Raw genomic sequence first — 17,222 nt, forward strand, 5'->3', positions numbered from 1 at the left:
TGGATTAGTAATATTGTGCGTTTCAGCCTTTGACCACCGATTACGATGCCGTGATAACGAAAGGAGTTGAAGGAGTTGAAGCTCTTATAAGCTACTTATCAGGGTTAGCTTCATGACGTAGATCCACGGTTGTGCTTCGGTCCAGAGCTTCATCGGACTTAAGCCCGGGTAGAACTCTATGGCCATTGAACTGACCAGAACGACAGAATATTGTCTTATGAAGTCTGGGCCACAGTTGGATCTGAGGACCCATCATGTAACTCACAGTGACTCGCTTGGTATCTCAACCCATGTGCTGGTGCCATCAAAACTTAAAATGTTTGCACAGACAATGACCAAGGGTCAAGCCTCCATGAACCTGAACAAGTTTGAGCCTACCTGGCTACTATAATCTTCCCATTGAGAGAAGTCAATAATTTTAGAAAAACAACAAGAGACGCTCTTATGAAAAGCATGTCTTTAAATAACGTATTTCAGGTGGATATATTTCGATGTCATTAGACATCGGATAAATATCGGCGACTGATATTCCGCCTTCAACTCCAAAATCCAAGTGTCGCGATCGGATTTTGAGCTTCCCAATTGCCGAGTCCATTCCCGCTACCATTTGTGAATGTGTTGTTTCAAACATGCTTCTGTAAGGATCAATCGACATCGCCCGTGTCAAGCAATGGCTAATTTCCTCAGATTCTCCTCCTCATAGACTAATTCCATCATGAGGGCGCAATTGGCCCGCCATGCTCGACGGATCCTTATCCAACAAGTCCGATCCCCGTCTTGCGCTGTCTATTCGGCTCCCCTTCGACGAAGATGTGCACCTAGAACAATCAACAATGGTTATTCGAGACGATTCTTCCTCGACGGCCTATTCGCCAAAGCCCCTCGCGAGATTCGTCAACCCGAGTTCGAACCAGGATGGCAGAAGATTATGATTTGGAGGAGTCGCATGCTCGACAATTTACGGCCTCCACCTGCAGAAGAGCTTATCCAGGCATGGAAATCTTTCTTCGAAGGAAAGCTGTCAAGCCGAATGGCATTGAACGGTACACAAGCGATGCAATGCCGTCGACTCCTCGAATATCTTATTAAAGAACGCGAATTTCCGACCCAGGCCAAGATTGAGATCTCCGATATTCTGAAAGCCCTCACTGCTCTCGAGAGCCTCCGACCTCGTGAGAGAACCGAGCATCATTTAGATTTCGCCAGAACCCTTTGGTCCGCCATCAATAACCCGAGTCTGCAGAAGCCAAACTGGGTGACTAGTGGTTCAATATGGTCACAGTACCTCACTGTGCTATGCACCTTTGGTGGATCGAAAGAAGCTCTCGAGATTGCCTACGCAAAATGGAACGATGTCATGGAATTCTGCAAGAAGAAGACGAAAAATCCGATATTATCCTTAGCGGATGGACTTGCCAGGGACGGCTGTGAAGAGGACCTTGTCGAGCTGATCAACTATGCCGAGAAGAACGGCTACCCCTATGACAAGCACCTTCAGCGCGTGCTGGTCACTTATTATGCCCAGAACAACCGAGTCTCCGAGACAAAGCAATGGTTCGAAAAACCACTCTCATCTGGAAGTCCGTCAAACAAGATTATACCCCTAATTGCTTCTTTTGCTGCCCGCAACAACCTGCAAGAATGGGCGGTTCCTTTTTTCCTTGAGATCGGCAACAAGCTCAACGAGAAGCCGGAGCAGCATTACTGGGATAGCCTGTTGCAGGCGATTCTCATCATTGGCAAAGGCTTACCAGAGGTGGAAAAGATGATATCCCACATGGATAGTTCTCAGGAAGCTATCAAGACCACCACAGCCACTATTAACAGCCTTCTCCGAGCTGCTCTGGGAATGAACGACTCGTTATTAGCTGAGGAGATTCTCTCGCTTGCTACAGATAGGGGTCTCCCGCTGGACGGCGAATCTCACCTTATCCTCATGGAGATGCGACTTCATGCAGGCTATCTGCCGGGAGTTCATGCAGCATACAAGAAAGTCACACACCACGAGCCCTGGCATGTTCAACCTGATCTCTGGTGGGATTTCGGTCGACTTGTAAACGAGTATATGATGACTCTCACGACGCAATCGACACCAAATTTCAAGATCATCGGCGAGATTATCGAAATGTGTGAGGAGAACCAGGTGCTCCTTGAGCCAGAGACGGTGGCTTCGCTGTGTATCCGATTCTTGGAGAATGAGCAGCACTACGAGGTTATGGACATATTATCCGTCCACTCGTTCCAATTCAGCGCAGCGGAGCGAGAGGTCATTCAAGATGCATTCACCCAATTCTGTGTGAATCGCGAAACTAGCACTTCACGAGCATGGAACGGGTATCAGATTTTACGGCAGTTCTTCCAGGATCTTAGCTTTGAGCACCGTGTACAGCTGATGGAGGCCTTTTTTGGGCGAAAACGTCCAGATATGGCATCCCATGTCTTTGGTCACATGCGACAGCACCGAAATAGCGACTACCATCCCAAGCGCGAGACATATATATCATGTTTTGAGGGTTTATCACGATGTCCAGATGAAGAGCCTCTGGACATCGTCCACAACATGCTCAAGATGGATACAACAGTTGAGCCCAACACCCAGCTCTATACTTCTCTCCTATTGGCTCATGCGGCTTGCGGGAAGACTACCCAGGCAATGGACTTTTGGCAAGCGATCACAGCTTCCCAAGAAGGACCTTCTTATGCCAGTTTAGAAGCTGTGTTCTGGGCTCTTGAGCGTACACCGAATGGTGCAAGCCAAGCACACATCATCTGGAAGCGGATAAAAAGCATGGACATTGATGTGCCACCGGCAGTATACAACGCATATGTTGGTGCTGTTGCTGGCAGTGGAGAGGAGGCGGGGGTTAAGGATCTTGTTATGCGAATGAGCTTGGCGACTGCGGGCGAGCCAGATGCAATGACGTGAGCTCCAATACCATCTCCTACTGATATAACAAATCGCTAACATGAACTAGACTGGGCATTGCTTTCAATGCTTTACCAGGGCAGACGCTGCAATCGAATTTCAAAAGCTGGGCTCAGGCGAGGTACCCTGAAGCATGGGCTAGCCTCGAGTCCAAGGGTAAGCGACTCAACAAAGACTCGCTGTGCCAATACAGGCTCAACAGGGTAATAAGAGCTTGAATGTATCACAAGGATTTTGCATAAAACGAAGAGATGTTTGGATGTAGACAATTGTATCAATATGTTACATAGAGGTTGAGGCTGTTATACATACGACCAAAAAAATAATGACCATGACATCAATCATCCCAGACAACATGAACGCCGGCACAGAACAAGTCGTTTTTCCCTTTCTATATACGGCTGGTCTACTTGTGGCGTGAGAAGAATTGATCTCGGAGCATCTCAGGGTGGGCGTGTACGCTGGGGTAGATGCCCATGCCCTGTACTCGGCGAACCATCTTGGCCACCTTGCGCTGGTTGACGGGCCGAAGACGTGTGAGATTGGAGTGGTTGATCATTCCAGAGGTTGATGTGAAGTGCTCGATAAGAGAGAAGTTCTAGGCGAAATGTTAGTATGTGTAACAATTGGTGGGCGATATGCACGCACCTTGTACATATCAAGAGGGCTGATTCCAAGAGCATCGATAACATCATTGTTCCGCACAGTCTTCTTCCTCCACTTCTGCATCTCGACAGGGCTCAGATCATGCGGCGAGTAGACGTCACCAGCCTCCCATCGTCTGGGCATCTGCTTGAGGAAATCGTTTGACATCTTCTGGTTCTTGAGAAACTCCATCTGCGCAGTCTTCTCCATAGTGTACGTGTTTGTCCGCGTCTTGAATCGCTCCAAGAGTCTGGCAGCAGCATCTCCTCGACCTCCTCGACCAAGTCCTCCCTTGCTGTTGCTGGCATTTAGACCAGCAAGACGGTTGGCGTGTCCACCGGAGGGGGGGTGTCGGCCGGGAGCTGCAGTAGCTGCTGTGGTGGAAAAGGGACGGATGACGCTGCGCGCAATCGTCGAGGCCGTCGAGGCCGTCGGTAGTTGAGGGGGCATTTTGGGCGGTCGCAATTGAAGCCGTCGGTCGGATTGGCGGTTGCGAGGCTCTAGAGCTGATTTTGGTGATGTTCGATCGTTGGAGGTTTTTCGACCAAGCGGAATGCGGCGGGGCAGATTCCGCGACTCCACTCAGATTTTATCGTTTTCTCATCCAGCCTTGAACTTTTATATCGCGGGACAGCAACGATTACCTCTACCAACAACTGCGCCGACACATAAAATAAACCATCAAGCGGGGATTACGGAGCTTTTAATACTTGGGGGCGAACAAATACCGCGATCATGGTCCGAAAACTCAAGCATCACGAGCAGAAGCTCCTCCGAAAGACAGACTTCATCACATACAAATCCGACAATGGCCATCGCGACAAGGCCGTCATGCGACGGTACATGATCCAGAAGCCCGAGGACTATCACAAGTATAACCGTCTTTGCGGCGTAAGTCTAAGTCACTTCTATCTCACGCGCAGATTCATTGTACTAACAATCGCAGTCTCTGCGCCAACTCGCTCATCGCCTTTCCCTCCTCCCTCCCGAGAACGCAACACGCCGCAAGCACGAAGAACTCCTCCTCAACAAGCTTTACGACATGGGTGTCCTTTCTAGCGCCTCCAAGCTTTCTGCTGTCGAGAACAGCGTTACCGTCAGCGCCTTTGCGCGCCGTCGCTTGCCTGTGCTGATGACAAGACTGCGCATGGCTGAGACCGTGCAAGCGGCTACGAAGATGATTGAGCAGGGCCATGTGCGTGTGGGTACAGAAACAGTCACGGATCCTGCGTACTTGGTCACAAGAGGCATGGAGGACTTTGTAACATGGACTGTGGGCAGCAAGATCAAGAGGAACATCATGAAGTACCGCGACCAGCTGGACGATTTTGAATTGCTATGATGTGGCCATTTGGAATGGCAACAGGTGGAAAGTTGGAGGGGGAGAAGGAGGGAAATGCATGGGCAATTGGGAGTTTGGGCGTCTTTGTATGTGTTCTTCTTTGGAGGATTCCGTCATGATGATTCAAAAGTTTGAGAATGGCTCTATTTGCGATAATAGACTTTTGGTCAAATCTCGACGCAGCGTTCTTGTCGTATGGGAAGTAAAAGTGTGGCAGATGAAACGGGCAGCTCCTTTTCCTCCCCCCTTGGCTTTCAGATAATGTTCTCCGTGTTTCTGCCTTGACAACCCCTTGGATCAACCAAAATCTTACCTGGATGGCGTCATGAACGACATGAGGGCAAGTCCTGAGCCATTGTTTAGAGATCTTCTTAGACAAGAATAATTGTCTCGGGCAGCTCAAATCTCAAATAGAGGTTGGCCAAGATAGTTGGGTATAAGATAAACCAGGACCATAATTCTGTTTGGGAGAGACGTGTTTCCAGGATCGGCATCTGCAAAAGTACCTCCACACTCTGCAGAAACAATATCATGCTACACCACACAGTTGATATGCTAAGAACGATACAGTGACACTCATGATTGCTGTTGGGCGCCTTCGGCCCCGCTCGGCTCCGTATCCGGGAGGCGGAGAACTTACAAAACGAGCCGAGTCCCGTGTGGGCGTCTAAGTCAAAAGTCCCCCATCCTACTCTATATAAAGCAATTCTTCTTCCTTATATAGCACCCGCATACGCATGTTTCACGGTCTCCGTGCTTAGATCACTGTGACTCTTTGCGCATCATGGCAGTTCTTTCAACCCTCAAGGAGCTCATAGAGTGCCTCACTGGCCCCTATCTTTTCATGGGAATTGCTATGCGTTTCCTTCCCGGCACTCTTCTCGAGGTTATCAGAAACAAGGACTTCCGAACTTTGTTCTCGCCATCCCGCTTCAAGGATGTTTGGTTCGGCAACTTTTGGGCTTTCATCGGGCCGCAGGTAAAAGCCAACGCAGAGAGCCGTGTCATTCCATTACTCGAAGGTCGTGTGAGAAATGGCCGTATGGGAGACGAAGTTGTTGGAGAGCCCATTAACGGCGTTGTTCTTGAGATCGGTGCGGGGACCGGAATGTGGGCGGATGTGTTTGCCAAAGTCAACGTTGGAGTGAACAACCAAGGAGATGCTGATGGAGAATTGAGGCGAAGAAAAGGAGGCAACGGTTTGACTCGCGTGTATGGTATTGAGCCAAATCCCAAGTCTGCGGCAACTCTGCGACAACGAGTGAAGGATATTGGCCTTGATGATATTTATGAGGTTGTCCCAGTGGGCATTGAATCCCTCGACGATCCAGAAGCGTGGGATGGGCGCATTGAGCCAGAAAGTGTCGATTGCATCGTCACAATTTTGTGTCTCTGCAGTATTCCTGAGCCTGAGAAGAACATCAAGCTTCTGTATCAGAGTCTCAAGAAAGGGGGTCGATGGTATGCCTATGAGCATGTGCGCATCAATGAGAACAGGGGGGTCCTCTTGCGTGCCTATCAATGTGAGTCAGTCATCCGGCCCAGAAAAGCAATTGCTGATAACGATAGGGGTTACTGGTCTTGTGTGGTCACAAGTCATGGGGTCGTGCCGCATTTGCCGATCAACAGGGAAATCGTTAAGAGAAGCCGGGCCATGGGAGAAGATTGACCTAGCACAGCCTGAAGGGGAGGCAAGATTTGGTATTCTTCCCCATGTTGTTGGAACATTAACCAAATAAGCGGGTGTCCATAGTATTTCACGACTACCGGAACCATGTCGCGGCTGGGAATCAAAATATGAGTTATACATTATGGGTATCAAATCGGTGCGCCAACGCCCGTCACAGCTCGTCATCATCATCGTCATCTGAGAGGAATATCGAGGTTCTTATACTCGACCCCTGAGCCTCCGTCTTGATCTTCTTCTCACCTTCCATCTTGGTGTCAACGGCCTCCATTTTTGTATTCTCTGTCTTCACCAAAGTATGTATGGTGTCATCCTTTTTGATGTCTTCTTCTTTCAGGGTCAGCTTAGCATCCTTCTTCTCATCCTTGACCTCTTCTTTGGCATCGATGTCGTGCTTAGTGTCCACCTGAGCAGTATCTTTCATATCCTCCTCCTTGATGATGCCTTCTTGTATAAGCTTCGCAGCTCTCCTCTTATAAAAAGTGTCTAGACAATTTCTCCTTGCCTCTTGACTCCAACTCTCCACAACAAGTGCAAAGTCTGTTGCATTCGTGAAGCCAAACTCTCTGGCCATTTCGCAGAAATGTCGGAGCATGACTTCTTCAGGGGGATTGTACATGTTGTGTAGGCCGTCCCCTTGTTCGTCATCACTCTCCGCGAAAAGGGCGCTCTGTCCATCAACATCTCCAGATGAGTATGTTGTCATGACGGCCCGTCGTGAGAGTTGTTCCTCGACTTTGGACGTTCCAATCACCTCATTATTGTCGTGTGTATACTCGACACCCGCAGAAGTGAGGATCGCTTGGATCGCGTCGCTCTTTGGCTTTTTAGCCTTTTTGGATTCGATCATTCGTTGCTGGTTCTCTGCTGTGAGCAGAGTGGCAAGTTGGCTCATACCACCATCTTCAGCATCAGTTTCTTCATTCTTCACCATCGCAAGGTCCTCTCCATCTTTGGCCGCCTGCTCCATGTTGACATCCACAAGATGCACGCCCGCCTTTGCTTCGGCAATATTTGTCTTGTTCACAATTTCCTGCAATAAGCCACTATCGTTATGGTAGGTAAAGATGTTGGCAAGACCAAATATTTCACCCTTTCGATCAGTGTCCTGTTGGACACCCTTGAAGTAGCGACGTTCAGACGACGCAGTGTAGCCAATGTTTGCTTGCTGCTGTTTGTAAATCTGACGTGCGTACACAATCTCCTCGACTGTCCCGAGCGATATAAGGCGGAAAACCTCAACATCACGAGTTTGGCCGATACGATAGGCTCGATCCTGGGCTTGAAGGTCATAAGACGGATTCCAGTGAGGGTCAACAATAACGACTTTATTCGCAGATGTGATGTTGAGTCCCACGCCGCCAGCTTTGGTCGAAATGAGGAAGACAAACTGTGTCGGGTCGGAGTTGAACGTGTCAACAACTTCCTGGCGCTGTTCATAACTCAAGGAGCCATCCAAATAGCTAACAGTGTAGCTTGTATTGGTGAATAGATGCTGGAGGATACGAAGAAGTCGCACGCTATGAGAGAAGACAAGGACCTTGTCTCCATTTGAGTGCCAGAATTTGAGCAACTTCTTCAGAACTTTCCATTTTCCACAAAACTCGGGATTAACAAGATTCTTAATCCGATCCCGATTGTCGTAGACGTATTTCCAGTCTTCAGGCAAGCAAGTTCGAAGAGTGTTTAGATCTGACTCGTGTTTTCCCTCCAAGTCGGTGGTTTGTGGCACAAGGAGAGTAAGATGATTTGCCATCTTTTGCAGCACGATCATGCTGGGGAAAACAATGTTCTGCCAGCGTACGCCGCTAGAAAGGAGGCGATCACAGCACCATCCTCTCTTCTTGTCTCCACAGCAGGGCTCAGAAAGACTGCGAAGGAGATCGATGTCCGCGCTTTCCAAAAAGTTCTCGTATGCTTCCCTCTGGAGATCTGTAAGAGGACAGAAGACGACTCGGTCGGTTTTCTTGGGTAATTGCTTCGCTATGATGCTCTTCATCCGCCGAAGGAAATACTGTGGTAGCAGATTGTGAACCAGTTTGTCAGCTGTTGTTCTTGCCAGGCTGAGCTGAGCTTTCGTTGCGTCGTGAGACTGGCCAACAGTCAGGGGCTTGGTGACTCTTTGTGTCCATTCTGCCAGAGTCCCGAAGTGTCCAGGGTTAGTCCAGTCCAGTAGTGTCCAGAGCTCTTCGTATCGGTTTTGGATCGCGGTACCAGTGAGGCCAAGACGACAAAGCGCATTGATCTCATTGAGAGCCTTGGTAGTTTCTGAGTATCTGTCTTTCAGCCGGTGACATTCGTCAGCAATCACTGCGTCCCATTGAACCATGTTGATTGAGCTTCGGCTGTTCTTGTATGTGTCATAAGTGGTGATCATGATTTCAACTAGCCCTGCACGGGCAGTACTCAATGCGTCGTCTTTATGGGATCCGTGGAACAGGTCAGTATGCCACCAGCCCCAACGATCTAACTCGTTCTTCCAGTTCACAATGAGAGACCCGGGGCAAATAATCAATATTCTCGGATACCATCTGTGGGGATATTGGCGGATTTGTCTCAGCCGCTTGGCGTCACGCTCGTCGCCAGTCTTGCCAAATGCAACTGCTAGAAACGCAGCAACTTGCACCGTCTTTCCGAGACCCATGTCATCTCCCAGGATACCACCTTCTTGGTAGACAAACTTTCTGTGCAGAAATGAGACGCCAGCAACTTGATAATCTCGAAGATACTGGGCGATCGACGCTGGGATGAGACCTGCTGATTGGGGCAGTTCAATATCTTTGTACGGTCGTGAAGGTTTTATGCCACTGCTTTCACTGAACTTGGGTCGCTCTTCCAGCTCCCCGAGTCTTCTGGTTTCTTCGAAGTGAATCCCCGAATAATCAGGAGGTACCATAAGAGCATTATCGTGGTGAAGTTTCCTCTTAGTGTCAAACTTGCGCCGTCGCTCGATCAGATAATCAGGTAAACCTGCGAGCTCGTAATCATCTTTGGGTGTTTCATTCTCTGCATGTACATCATCCCCTTTCTTTTTGCGAGTTGACTTTCGCCCACCACGACGCTTTTTGGGCTTTGCTGGTAGATCGTCTTCGTCTCCAGTCCACTCAACCTTCTCTTCAATCTCAGTCTCGTGCTTCCTTTTCTGGGCAGACTTTGAAAAGGACGAGATGTTATCCTCAGACTCCGAAGCTGTACCTTCATCGTCAGGTATTTCTATTACATCTGGTGGTGCTGGAGGCATATCGAAGAGTGAGGTCAATGGTGAAGTACACGGTATGATGAACGCGTGGCGACGCGCTGTAGCGTCACAAGGAGCGAAAGCACGTGACTGTGTTCAAGTATTTAAGCATTATGTCATTTTTTAAGATGACCTCGATTGCCAAACCTCAGCCACGCTCTCAACAAACGATTTAGAACCGTATGATGGAATCAATCTCAATCGCAAAGTTAGATACGCGTATTCGCTATTCTAATTCTTGTCTTTTTGTGGACAGTCAAAAAGCCCAAGCTGAAATGTTAGCTCCACCCTTATTTCTAATTGAATCCATTGAACGCACAGCCACAGTGATCGCCCATGATGAACCCGCTCGACAATGCCAAATGATCCCGAGTCGGCAATCGTGAGTTTAGTGATACTTTTTCCTTTCTTTCTGGGACTTGACAATGGGGCTACAAAAATCTCAATGTTACCAAAGTTCCAACACCAATGTAGGACAAGGCAAACACTGCCAAACATAACCAAGTTTGTACTTTGGTGCTACTGTTTTCATCTAATTAGTAGTTTGAGTTTGACGTGTCTTGAAAAGTGTCCGCCTATGGGTAGCGCATTTTCCGTCAAGAACAGGGGACCCATGTCACACACATCTGCCGATGCAAGTTTGCACACTGGGACGATGAATAGTCACTTGTTGTTTGCTTCAGCTTCATGTCACGGAGTGAATGTTGAGGTAACGGTGACATTGACGTGTTAAGGAATTGTTGGATTGACGGGTATCGAATTAATTACTAAAAAGCCCAGTGCATCTTTGCATTGAGAGCCAATCCAACATGCGCCTCCATCATATCGTAACTAAACAAAGGAAAACAAGAAACTTGAATCGCGCCCATGCCAGTCGTAAAAACCAGTATCCAGCGCCAAGCGCGGAACACCGGCGTAAGGTATCAAAGCGAGGAAAATAATCGGCGCAGCTCGTCACAGCGTCGTCGGTAGACAGCATGCGCCCGGATTGCTCGGCAGTCATTGGTGTCTTGGCCGTCAGACAAGATGTCGCGTGGATAATGACAACCGATGGCTGACCAGTCTTGGGCGATTAGAAAGCGGGGCAGCCATCATTGAAGCGATCCGGGAAGCGCCACAGAGCTGAGGTGCGAGGTGCGAAGAGGCTTAGTACTTCAGAATGATGTACAGAGCGTGGATGATACCGGGGATGTAACCTGAAGCGGAACGTTAGTAAACTGCTGAGCAATGTGCGAAGGGACGGTCAAGGGATGGGTAAGCCCGAAACCGCGGAGGGGTCGGATGCAGCTGGATATTGGAAGTTGGGATGAGAGACAAGAGGAACGTACCCAAGATGGTAAGGAGGATGTTGATGAAGAAGTCGGCACCGCAGCCACGCTCGAGGAAGACACCCACGGGAGGGAGGATGATGGCAAGGAGGATCTTGCAGATGTCGCTGTTAGAAGTGTCAGTACATATAATCTTGTTGTTTGTTCACCCTAACAGCGGATCGCTCGGGATGACGTCGCGCGAAGTCGAGTGTGGTTGAAGAGGTCGAGCTTACCTAGCAGTGAAAGGCATGTTGTCGGTTGGGAAGGCGAGGTGTTACTCGGAAGGTGTGTATAGTAGGTAGTGGTTGAGGGTGAGAAGATAGGATAGCTTCGTTAGACAGAGTTTGTATGAGATGTTAGGAACCGGATCGCAATTGAGAGGGAGATGGTTTGTCTTTTATACAAGGCTCCGTCACAAACGGGCGGGCCAAGGACGGGCATGGCATCACATCACTCATTAAGGATACACACCCATTCAACCTGAGAAGATAATCACTGCCAACCCAATTTCGTTCCGTAGCTTCCAACTTTCCCTGACCAAGTAACATCAAGCGTCCGCGCAACCTCAACTGCACCTTTTTCCTAGGCACTACGTCATCGACTGACTGGGATGAGGCAAGCCACAGGGACGATGAAGAAGAACAGAGCGTGGGCCAAGCAAAATGTGCCCTGCTTTCTCTGTTCCCGCCTGACCTTGTACTTGGGCACATGAGTTTACAGGATTAGCAGTTGGGTGAGCCCGTCCGGAAAGAAAAAACAACGGGTTACCTCACAAATACCACAACAACAAATGCTACGCTGGACTGTATTATAGCCTCTAAACTGAGAAAATCCAATAGCCAGACGGTTCTAGAAATCCATATTTCTTGACATATAAGTTTTGTATCAGTCTTAATCTGTATGTGCTTAACATACTACAGTGAGCAATGGTATAAGTGCGTTCGCTTTTCTTTCCATCACCCCGGCCAACTTGTCACGGAATTGACAAGGTTTCTCGGGCTACGTACGTCATGAGGCGAATGCCGCAGTGTGGCTGGGGCGAGCCTCAATCAATCGCCAATTAGCGAAGTGATTGACGATGTGAAGAATTCGTTAATCGCGGTGGCTGAGTTATCGCAATCCTTCATTCTCGATGCCAAACTCAACCTCAAATCTCGATATAGATGTGTATCATGTGCTGTGGCCACTCTGAGCCTCTCTGATATCGTAACTGACGGTTCATGGTTCGAGAATGGATGTTATGCAGTGTGCCTGACAAGCAAGAATACCTGACATCCAATTGTCGTAATCAGCACGTTACTGGGCGACTACCACTAAAAGATGCCGAGTCTACCGACTCCCAAGCTCTTACAACAGGGTGAATTAAAAATGCCCTGCCTAAAAGGGAAACATGATTATTACTAAAATTTTCTTTGGTCATGCTCTGGGAATAAGCGCCTGAGTTGGCCTGCAGGTTCTAGATTAACCTGATTTTGACGTGGCTTGTCCTGGTCTCCGCTGGCTCAGCTTGGCTCTTGGCTGGTTAATCTCATGTTTCAGAAGATTCGAGCGCACGCGTCAGTGCCAAGCATGAACTGAAGTTCCAAGCCCTCTATCACGGCCTCACCGGCACTTGCAGGTGGAGGGCCAAGAGAGGACGAGTCCTCAGCCCCATTTCGACAAGTCTGGCCCTCGCCTGTAATCTCTTCTCCCTTACAGTCTTTTCAAGGAAAGCGTCGCGATAAGGATGAGTCCGTCTCAAAGTCTAACTTTGGGCTATGATCTCAGAAGATGATACGATGATATCAGTGTTAGCACATCAATAATCTGGGGTTGTAAAGTTTGGCCCCAGCTGTGCCGAACATGCAGGGTTGTGAAATACGGTTCGCCCAATGGCGATCAGTCCTAGGGGATTTTTGCACTGGGAGAAGCAAGCCGAGCCATCACCGTTCTCTATCCAATGGCTCCTGTCAATGTAGGTAGTCAAGCGTCAGGACGCCATTCGTCAGACCATTGAACTTGGTGCTGGAATTGCAAGTTCATCAGTTTTGAGACAATACCATCCTCTCATATGTTAGGTAACCTTTCAGCTATCAGTGTTTGTTCCACCAGTAATCTCTGAATATGGCCTTCTAAAGGCCGTTCAGCAAATGAACATGATGCCTTGACATACATCCAATTCGTCCAACCATGTATACACCAATTACGTCTGAGCCAAGGTAACTAGAACGACCGCCAAGGGCCAGTTAATTTAGAGATATTGAGGGAAAACTAGTACTTACGTATGCTGAGACTTGATCTGATAGTGTCATAACTCGATCGACTCCAGTGTAGTGCCAAGCATATCACAGGCCATCTATATTGGACGAGAAACCATGAACAGTACCTGAGTCAGCGAGCTAGCATAGTTTTTCAACAATGATATCAATATCCATAACCTAATTTCCGCAGTATGATGAGAATATGGAAGACCTTGCTCTCAAACAAGATATTGACAATGTATAGGGAATTTCACGTGCACTACCTCGTATTATCTCCAGAAGACGACATGGGGAGCATTACTCTTGAAACAGAGGCATGAAGGAAGACACCTTCGGCCAATGGCACAGCAAAGACGCATCTATTTATCATGACTATTAATTCTATTTCATCAGTGAAGCAGCGGCAAGCCAATGCAATGTATTCATTATTATGTATTCTTATCGCTATGATAGTAGGCGATCTCATTATGTCAAACTTTTTGCCACGGTACATTACAATGTATCCACAGCCATAAATATCTCTGTAAATCCCAGTCCACCTGTCATACGGGCATCTTGGAATAGCACTAGTGTTCTCATCATGAACCAATGGCTTATTCCTCCTTGATTTCAGGAGTGACTTCCCAGCGCTTTCCAAAGAAAACGGTGCCCAAGATCTGAGATCCAACGATATATCCGATGTAAGCACCGACAACAATGGTGACGGGCCACTTCTGCCACTCGCGATCCCAATCGAGAGGAATAGGAACAGCTCCAAGCCAAGCCCCAACCACTGTTCCAATAAAACCGCCAAATGTCTGATCAAATGGAGCTGATACACCAACGACAGCCTGGAGAGGCACGGGGTCGGAACCACGAACGTAGAAGACAGGATAAATCGCGAGGACGGCGATATGTGCGCAGCACAAGAATGTGTGAGGAACGTGTGTAAGGAATGGCGCGCCAAAGAGGACAAGGAGGAGATGAAGAGCCGGCGTCAGGATTAGAGTTAGGAGCAATGAAATAACGGCGGTCTATACCATTGACATTAGTTTTGTGGCTTTCACGCACAACACATATACTTACAGGAATAGCCTTTGCCTCCCGTCCATCTGATTTCCTCTTCTCACCAGGACGAGGCTTCTTCGAAGAGCCCGAGGATCCCGCTGGTGGAAGACTCAGTATAAGATAGACAGCCTGAATGGCAGCAACAACTGGGAGGCCAGTCTGAAGAGTCGAGACGGGATCGGCCACCAGGGCATCGAAGCGCCAGTAGAACAGGCCAGCGAGCAAAAGCTGATGAGCGACTGATGCGGGCAAAGCGGCAGGAGAATTGACGAGCGGAATCGCGGGCACGGCGGCCTTGGTCGCGGGTTGTTGGGTGGCGGGCCCGCTCTTGACAAGTGTTGTCGACATGGTGACGGGGTCGACAAGCGGCATTGACGAGAATTGTAAAAGGAGTGTGTACTGAGCAATTGCTCGTAGCTTGTCTCGTCGCGATCTCCAACAGGGTGGTTTAGCTTAGCTTGAGTTGACAGCTGTAGCTGGATACCACATCACGTTTTAGGTCACATGATGCTGAAAGCTGGCCAAATGTTCGGCTCCGAAATCTCTCTCCTCCGCGCCGTTGCCTCATGGTTTCACTCACAACACCAACTGTGTGACTCCTTTGAGCTAGAATTCTCCGAAAGAGGCCTACCATCGGCACGGGAATGGACAGGGTAGACTAAGAATCAACAATTGAAGCGAATGGACCAGAACCGGCATCGGCATCGGCGAGAGCCAGGGCAATCATGGCATGGTTATCATCATCTGGATCTCATGCGATCAAATCTGGGCTGTCCTGTCAAACTGGACCAGAACCTGGAACGTGACTTAGAAACGACATGGGCATATGCATTTTGGGGTAAGCATGAGAGCCTCGTGAGTGGCTGAACGAGTATCATCGCAAACCCTGGTAACATTCGCAATCCTGGCTCACGAATGCAACCACTTGCTCTTCGCCGTTCCCCGGAAACAGCGCAGGTCATTGCTTCCTTTGGGATCCAGAAATTCTGAAATTCTTTTTGGGATCCTTCAGAATCAGTCGATAACGACGAAGTGTTGACGGGAGAAACAGGGTGTTGGTAAGGGTGTGCCAATTGACCAATCGCCAGCGTCACCGGTCCCCGCCGACCAAATCAGAATCGCACCACAACCGCACTCGACGCCCTAGAAATCGTGCCATGCACCTCTGGGCTGTTGTGCTGACTGATAGTTTACGGTGAAACATGATTGGCCAGCCGTCAAAACACCCTCTAATACCCCAGGATCCAGGTCTCTACAGTGGCATGATGGTCGCCAAACCAGATGAAATCTGACCACAATGGATATATCCGGCTGCACGGGTTCTGGGAGGTCGCCGTTTGAAGGAATCCTTGACCAAATTTGTGATCTTTAGTGAAAAAGATCGGCATCTCAATTCTGTATAAGAGGATGTCATCTACCGTTCCCAAAGATAGTCTCTTCTCTCATCATCAGCATCATCAGCAGCATCAACAGAGCAATAACAACTCTCCACTCAACAAACATCTTCACCACTCAATTCAATTCTTTGAGTATATTACTACTGGGTTTCCTCTAAGGATAACTTGAAATCGATTCATCTCAAAAACAACTCAACTCAACCAACCACTTACACCAACCCGACTCCTTAAACTCAATCAAACATGTCTCCCATAGTTGTTCGATCTACCGCCCGCGCTGTTCAGCGCCGCCAATTCTCTCTCCTCACTGCTATGAGAAACGCTGGCCGAGCCATGGAGTCTCACCCATTCGAGCGTCTTCCCATCACTCAGCAGCCCGCTAAGCCCGACTACGCCAAGATGTTCAAGCGAGTTGGAAGCCAAGCTCTCTTGTAAGTTGCTCTGTCACCCAAGACTTTACCAATATCAACTAACAATCTCTCAGCTTCTTCCCTGGCTTCGCTGTCATCCTCGGCTGGCCCCTCGCTGCCCAGTATGCCTTCGACGGTAGACTGTAAAGGATGGATATACAGAAACACCCAATCTGTTGGATAGACTTCGACTGAGCAAGACTCGACGGTACCACTACTCGATAAACACATGCACGCATGGATACCTGGATATTGGGACCAATTGTTGTGACAATGCACAGTCACTTGTACATAGCATGGAAAGGCGTTGAGGTGCATTACAGGAAGGGTGCTTAAAGCAACCCATCTACGACTACATATGATAAATTTCTAGAACTATATAATTCCATATGTTATAACTTCAAAGCTTCTTTCCCTTGTGATTACTGTACATTACCTCCAATATTCGCTTTTCATCCTAAACACCCCGCTTGATATTCAGGTTACTTCACATACACTAATCATCCCCAGGCATCAACGATATGGGGTACTTTAGCGATCGCTATATCCTTGAGAGCTCTATCTTACAATGAAACGACTCCCTGGCAATATCTCATGAACCTTCCAAATACGCCGAGTTATACTCCGAATTATACTCCTCAACGGATTTATCACATGACCGCTTCTACACATTCTTTGAACCTGTCAGCCGTCCTACAATAAAAGCAGTTACTAGAAGACTAGGAACGCCGACGCCGACACTGATACCAACTCCTCTATTTCTTCGATTCTCTTCGACTTTCCCCACTATCCTATATTACGATGCGTTTCAAGATATGGCACCACGTCATTGTCCATAACTATCACGTGTTGGGGTTGGTCCATCGAATATTCCTGGTTTCATAGAACTAATCTCTTCAGACATCGCACGGTTCTCAATGCTGTCTCTGATATAGGCAAGAAAACTTCTAAATTCTATCCTAAGTAACAAAAACATTTAG

General features: G+C 48.4%; 8 protein-coding genes across 8 annotated transcripts; 4 read left to right on the plus strand and 4 right to left on the minus strand.

The window, feature by feature from the left end:
• The first annotated feature begins 564 nt into the window (after positions 1 to 564).
• On the plus strand, positions 565 to 3,193 carry FOBCDRAFT_260657 (uncharacterized protein). Its single transcript, XM_059611267.1, has 2 exons — positions 565 to 637; positions 688 to 3,193. Exon 2 carries the CDS (start codon positions 716 to 718, stop codon positions 2,924 to 2,926), a length of 2,211 nt encoding a protein of 736 aa, XP_059464870.1. The 5' UTR covers positions 565 to 637; positions 688 to 715; the 3' UTR covers positions 2,927 to 3,193.
• FOBCDRAFT_34066 (ribosomal protein S18) lies at positions 2,976 to 4,088 on the minus strand. Its single transcript, XM_031183663.3, has 2 exons — positions 3,575 to 4,088; positions 2,976 to 3,524 (listed from the first exon to the last, which is right to left on the minus strand). The coding sequence occupies exons 1-2, from the start codon at positions 4,019 to 4,021 to the stop codon at positions 3,333 to 3,335; spliced, it is 639 nt and encodes a 212-aa protein (XP_031039305.1). The 5' UTR covers positions 4,022 to 4,088; the 3' UTR covers positions 2,976 to 3,332.
• A 92-nt stretch (positions 4,089 to 4,180) lies between these two features.
• FOBCDRAFT_34070 (uncharacterized protein) lies at positions 4,181 to 5,099 on the plus strand. Its single transcript, XM_031183664.3, has 2 exons — positions 4,181 to 4,462; positions 4,518 to 5,099. The coding sequence occupies exons 1-2, from the start codon at positions 4,307 to 4,309 to the stop codon at positions 4,911 to 4,913; spliced, it is 552 nt and encodes a 183-aa protein (XP_031039306.2). The 5' UTR covers positions 4,181 to 4,306; the 3' UTR covers positions 4,914 to 5,099.
• A 482-nt stretch (positions 5,100 to 5,581) lies between these two features.
• Positions 5,582 to 6,703, plus strand: FOBCDRAFT_34079 (S-adenosyl-L-methionine-dependent methyltransferase). Its single transcript, XM_031183665.3, has 2 exons — positions 5,582 to 6,436; positions 6,483 to 6,703. The coding sequence occupies exons 1-2, from the start codon at positions 5,698 to 5,700 to the stop codon at positions 6,650 to 6,652; spliced, it is 909 nt and encodes a 302-aa protein (XP_031039307.2). The 5' UTR covers positions 5,582 to 5,697; the 3' UTR covers positions 6,653 to 6,703.
• Positions 6,669 to 9,841, minus strand: FOBCDRAFT_292967 (P-loop containing nucleoside triphosphate hydrolase protein; the record flags this gene model as incomplete). Its single annotated transcript, XM_031183666.3, has 1 exon — positions 6,669 to 9,841. The coding sequence occupies one exon, from the start codon at positions 9,839 to 9,841 to the stop codon at positions 6,755 to 6,757; it is 3,087 nt and encodes a 1,028-aa protein (XP_031039308.2). The 3' UTR covers positions 6,669 to 6,754.
• A 1,143-nt stretch (positions 9,842 to 10,984) lies between these two features.
• On the minus strand, positions 10,985 to 11,398 carry FOBCDRAFT_273912 (uncharacterized protein; the record flags this gene model as incomplete). Its single annotated transcript, XM_031183667.2, has 3 exons — positions 10,985 to 11,034; positions 11,167 to 11,273; positions 11,382 to 11,398. 3 exons carry the CDS (start codon positions 11,396 to 11,398, stop codon positions 10,985 to 10,987), a joined length of 174 nt encoding a protein of 57 aa, XP_031039309.1.
• A 2,583-nt stretch (positions 11,399 to 13,981) lies between these two features.
• Positions 13,982 to 14,783, minus strand: FOBCDRAFT_273913 (GPI biosynthesis protein family Pig-F-domain-containing protein; the record flags this gene model as incomplete). Its single annotated transcript, XM_031183668.3, has 2 exons — positions 13,982 to 14,401; positions 14,454 to 14,783. 2 exons carry the CDS (start codon positions 14,781 to 14,783, stop codon positions 13,982 to 13,984), a joined length of 750 nt encoding a protein of 249 aa, XP_031039310.3.
• A 1,252-nt stretch (positions 14,784 to 16,035) lies between these two features.
• Positions 16,036 to 16,647, plus strand: FOBCDRAFT_34113 (uncharacterized protein). The gene is made up of 2 exons (XM_031183669.3): positions 16,036 to 16,263; positions 16,317 to 16,647. The coding sequence occupies exons 1-2, from the start codon at positions 16,076 to 16,078 to the stop codon at positions 16,387 to 16,389; spliced, it is 261 nt and encodes an 86-aa protein (XP_031039311.2). The 5' UTR covers positions 16,036 to 16,075; the 3' UTR covers positions 16,390 to 16,647.
• The last annotated feature ends 575 nt before the right edge of the window (positions 16,648 to 17,222 follow it).

This window comes from Fusarium oxysporum, chromosome V (assembly GCF_013085055.1).
Source record: "Fusarium oxysporum Fo47 chromosome V, complete sequence".
Classification (NCBI taxonomy): Eukaryota; Fungi; Ascomycota; class Sordariomycetes; order Hypocreales; family Nectriaceae; genus Fusarium; species Fusarium oxysporum.

Excerpts from the sequence above, each read along its gene's own strand:
- FOBCDRAFT_260657 (XM_059611267.1), top strand. The coding sequence starts at position 716 with ATGAGGGCGCAATTGGCCCGCCATGCTCGACGGATCCTTATCCAACAA.
- FOBCDRAFT_34066 (XM_031183663.3), bottom strand. The coding sequence starts at position 4,021 with ATGCCCCCTCAACTACCGACGGCCTCGACGGCCTCGACGATTGCGCGC. Across the intron at positions 3,525-3,574 it reads GCCCTCTTGATATGTACAAG|AACTTCTCTCTTATCGAGCA; the intron begins GTGCGTGCATAT and ends CATTTCGCCTAG.
- FOBCDRAFT_34070 (XM_031183664.3), top strand. The coding sequence starts at position 4,307 with ATGGTCCGAAAACTCAAGCATCACGAGCAGAAGCTCCTCCGAAAGACA. Across the intron at positions 4,463-4,517 it reads AGTATAACCGTCTTTGCGGC|TCTCTGCGCCAACTCGCTCA; the intron begins GTAAGTCTAAGT and ends TAACAATCGCAG.
- FOBCDRAFT_34079 (XM_031183665.3), top strand. The coding sequence starts at position 5,698 with ATGGCAGTTCTTTCAACCCTCAAGGAGCTCATAGAGTGCCTCACTGGC. Across the intron at positions 6,437-6,482 it reads CCTCTTGCGTGCCTATCAAT|GGGTTACTGGTCTTGTGTGG; the intron begins GTGAGTCAGTCA and ends TGATAACGATAG.
- FOBCDRAFT_34113 (XM_031183669.3), top strand. The coding sequence starts at position 16,076 with ATGTCTCCCATAGTTGTTCGATCTACCGCCCGCGCTGTTCAGCGCCGC. Across the intron at positions 16,264-16,316 it reads GTTGGAAGCCAAGCTCTCTT|CTTCTTCCCTGGCTTCGCTG; the intron begins GTAAGTTGCTCT and ends ACAATCTCTCAG.